Source organism: Echinops telfairi, unplaced genomic scaffold (assembly GCF_000313985.2).
Source record: "Echinops telfairi isolate 266 unplaced genomic scaffold, ASM31398v2 ScPeMD7_1;HRSCAF=3_0, whole genome shotgun sequence".
NCBI classification, from domain to species: Eukaryota; Metazoa; Chordata; class Mammalia; order Afrosoricida; family Tenrecidae; genus Echinops; species Echinops telfairi.
In genome coordinates, this window is record NW_022103896.1 from 38848422 (window position 1) to 38850316 (window position 1895).

Below are 1895 nucleotides of genomic sequence, written 5' to 3' on the forward strand. Positions count from 1 at the left end.
ACAGGAAAAGAAAAAGGGCAGTAAACCCAAGAAGCACATCTTCAAAGGAAAAAGGTGTTTTATTTTGATCTTCAAGGGATGAGCTACAGCCCGCTCACAAAGGCAGCTGCTTATGTCCAATTGATAAAAATCCCCCAACTTGAAAAGGACATCACACTGCAGCTCCTCTGATTAAACTAAGACAGTTCTCTACATCAAACTAACCACCACACCTTCCTCCCCTATCAGCCTCACCTCACGCCCGAAGAGGCCTACCTTGGCAATAGGAAGACAGCTGCTGGAACCACGAATTGGAGGGAGATTATCTTCCGTGGCTGGGAATGTTTTCGTTCCATGGAAGTGAATTTTATTTTCTTCTTTTTTAATTTCTGATACCCAACTCTAAGAACAAGGGAGAAACGGGCAAATTGTTATACAGGCAGTTCCAGAATTATGAATGAGCTGCCTAAGTCTACCTTTAATTTTGACACAAATTGGGACAGCTAGGAGACCGTCTGAAACACAGGGAGTCTCGGGATTATAAAGGAGCTCCTTTCCTACGTCTGTCTTTACACTGAATTTGCATGTAAATTGGAGCAGTTAGGTAGTTCACGTTCAGTGTCAGTTAGACAAATGTGAGTATGCAGAATGCTGGCGAAGAATAAGAACCACGGACTCCCAGAAGGACAAACAGAGCTGCCTGGGGAGAAGTATAGCTAGAATGTTCCCTGAAGCAAAGATGGTAAGACATACTTTAGACATGTTATCAAGAGTGACCAGTTCCTGGGGAAGGACATCATGCTTGGTAACATGGAGGGGCCGTGAAAAAGAAGGTAAGGCCCTCAAGGAGATAGATCAGCACAGTGGCTGCAACATGGACTCAAACACGGCAACAGTTGTGAGGCTGACGCAGGGCTGGGTGGTGTCTCCTTCTGTTGTCCCCAGGGTCACCATGAGTCAAGACCAGAGATGACACCTACCAGCAACATGGCTGCCTTTATATGCGTGGAGAAAACAAAACATGAAAGACACACTTTCAGATACACTAAAAGAGTGTGAACATAATATGCAGTGATAGTAATACCGTTTTACTGCATGTTGCAAAGTAGGGCTGCATGTGATGACAAACCATGGTAAGGGGGTGGAGTATCAAAGATTCACAGACAAGTGGAATCAAGAGAGAATGGGATTGGGGGTGGGGGTATGTGAGTGGCGGTAGTGGCTGTGGCCCACCAACTTCATGAAGCCCCCTGTATGTACCTCACGTTTGTTGTACAGCAGGCTTTATGCGATTGGTTTGTAACTACAGGCTGCATGTAAGGTGGATCTTCGTTCCCTAGGGGCTGCCTACAAATATATCAGGCAGAGAGCGGACTGCACATCATCAGTGTCCAATGTTTTAGGTGACAATTTGATCGTCTTATTCTAGCTTTGTAGAATGTTCTTCCTACTTTTATTTATTTTGTAAGAGCTTATTCATCCTCTCTTAGAAACACTCTTTCCCTGAACTGCCTGGCTGAGCTTAAAAGTATACCTGACCATGGACTCAAAGCCCACTGTGACTGAGTGGATTCCACCTTATAGCGACTACACAGCTTCTGAGGCTGTGAATCTTTACAGGAGCAGAAAGCCGAATCCTTCTCCCAGAGATTGGCTGGTGGGTTTTAATCACTGACCTTGAGGTTAATAGTCCAATGCTCACCAGACAGCACCACCAGCACTACCTTATGCATCGCCATGGAGATGTTAAACCATCTCCTGTCTGTGTGGCTCTCTCAATGTACTGTAAGCTTCTGGAGGATAAGGCCTGTGTCTTAATCTCCTATTGGTGCTTCGGAACCTAATCTAATGCCTAACACATCACTGCTTTACAATAGTTGCTATTGAAATGAATTCTCACAGGTGCCAGGAAAAAA

The 1895-nt window shown here is 45.0% G+C and overlaps 1 protein-coding gene across 1 annotated transcript in view; it reads right to left on the minus strand.

Moving 5' to 3' along the window:
- Window positions 1-1895, minus strand: part of SPAG1 (sperm associated antigen 1) — an 88490-nt gene that overhangs the window by 77575 nt on the left and 9020 nt on the right. The window contains exon 4 of the mRNA XM_045287231.1: window positions 256-381. Within this exon, the coding sequence (XP_045143166.1) occupies window positions 256-381 (126 nt within the window). The remainder of the gene's footprint in view (window positions 1-255; window positions 382-1895) is intronic.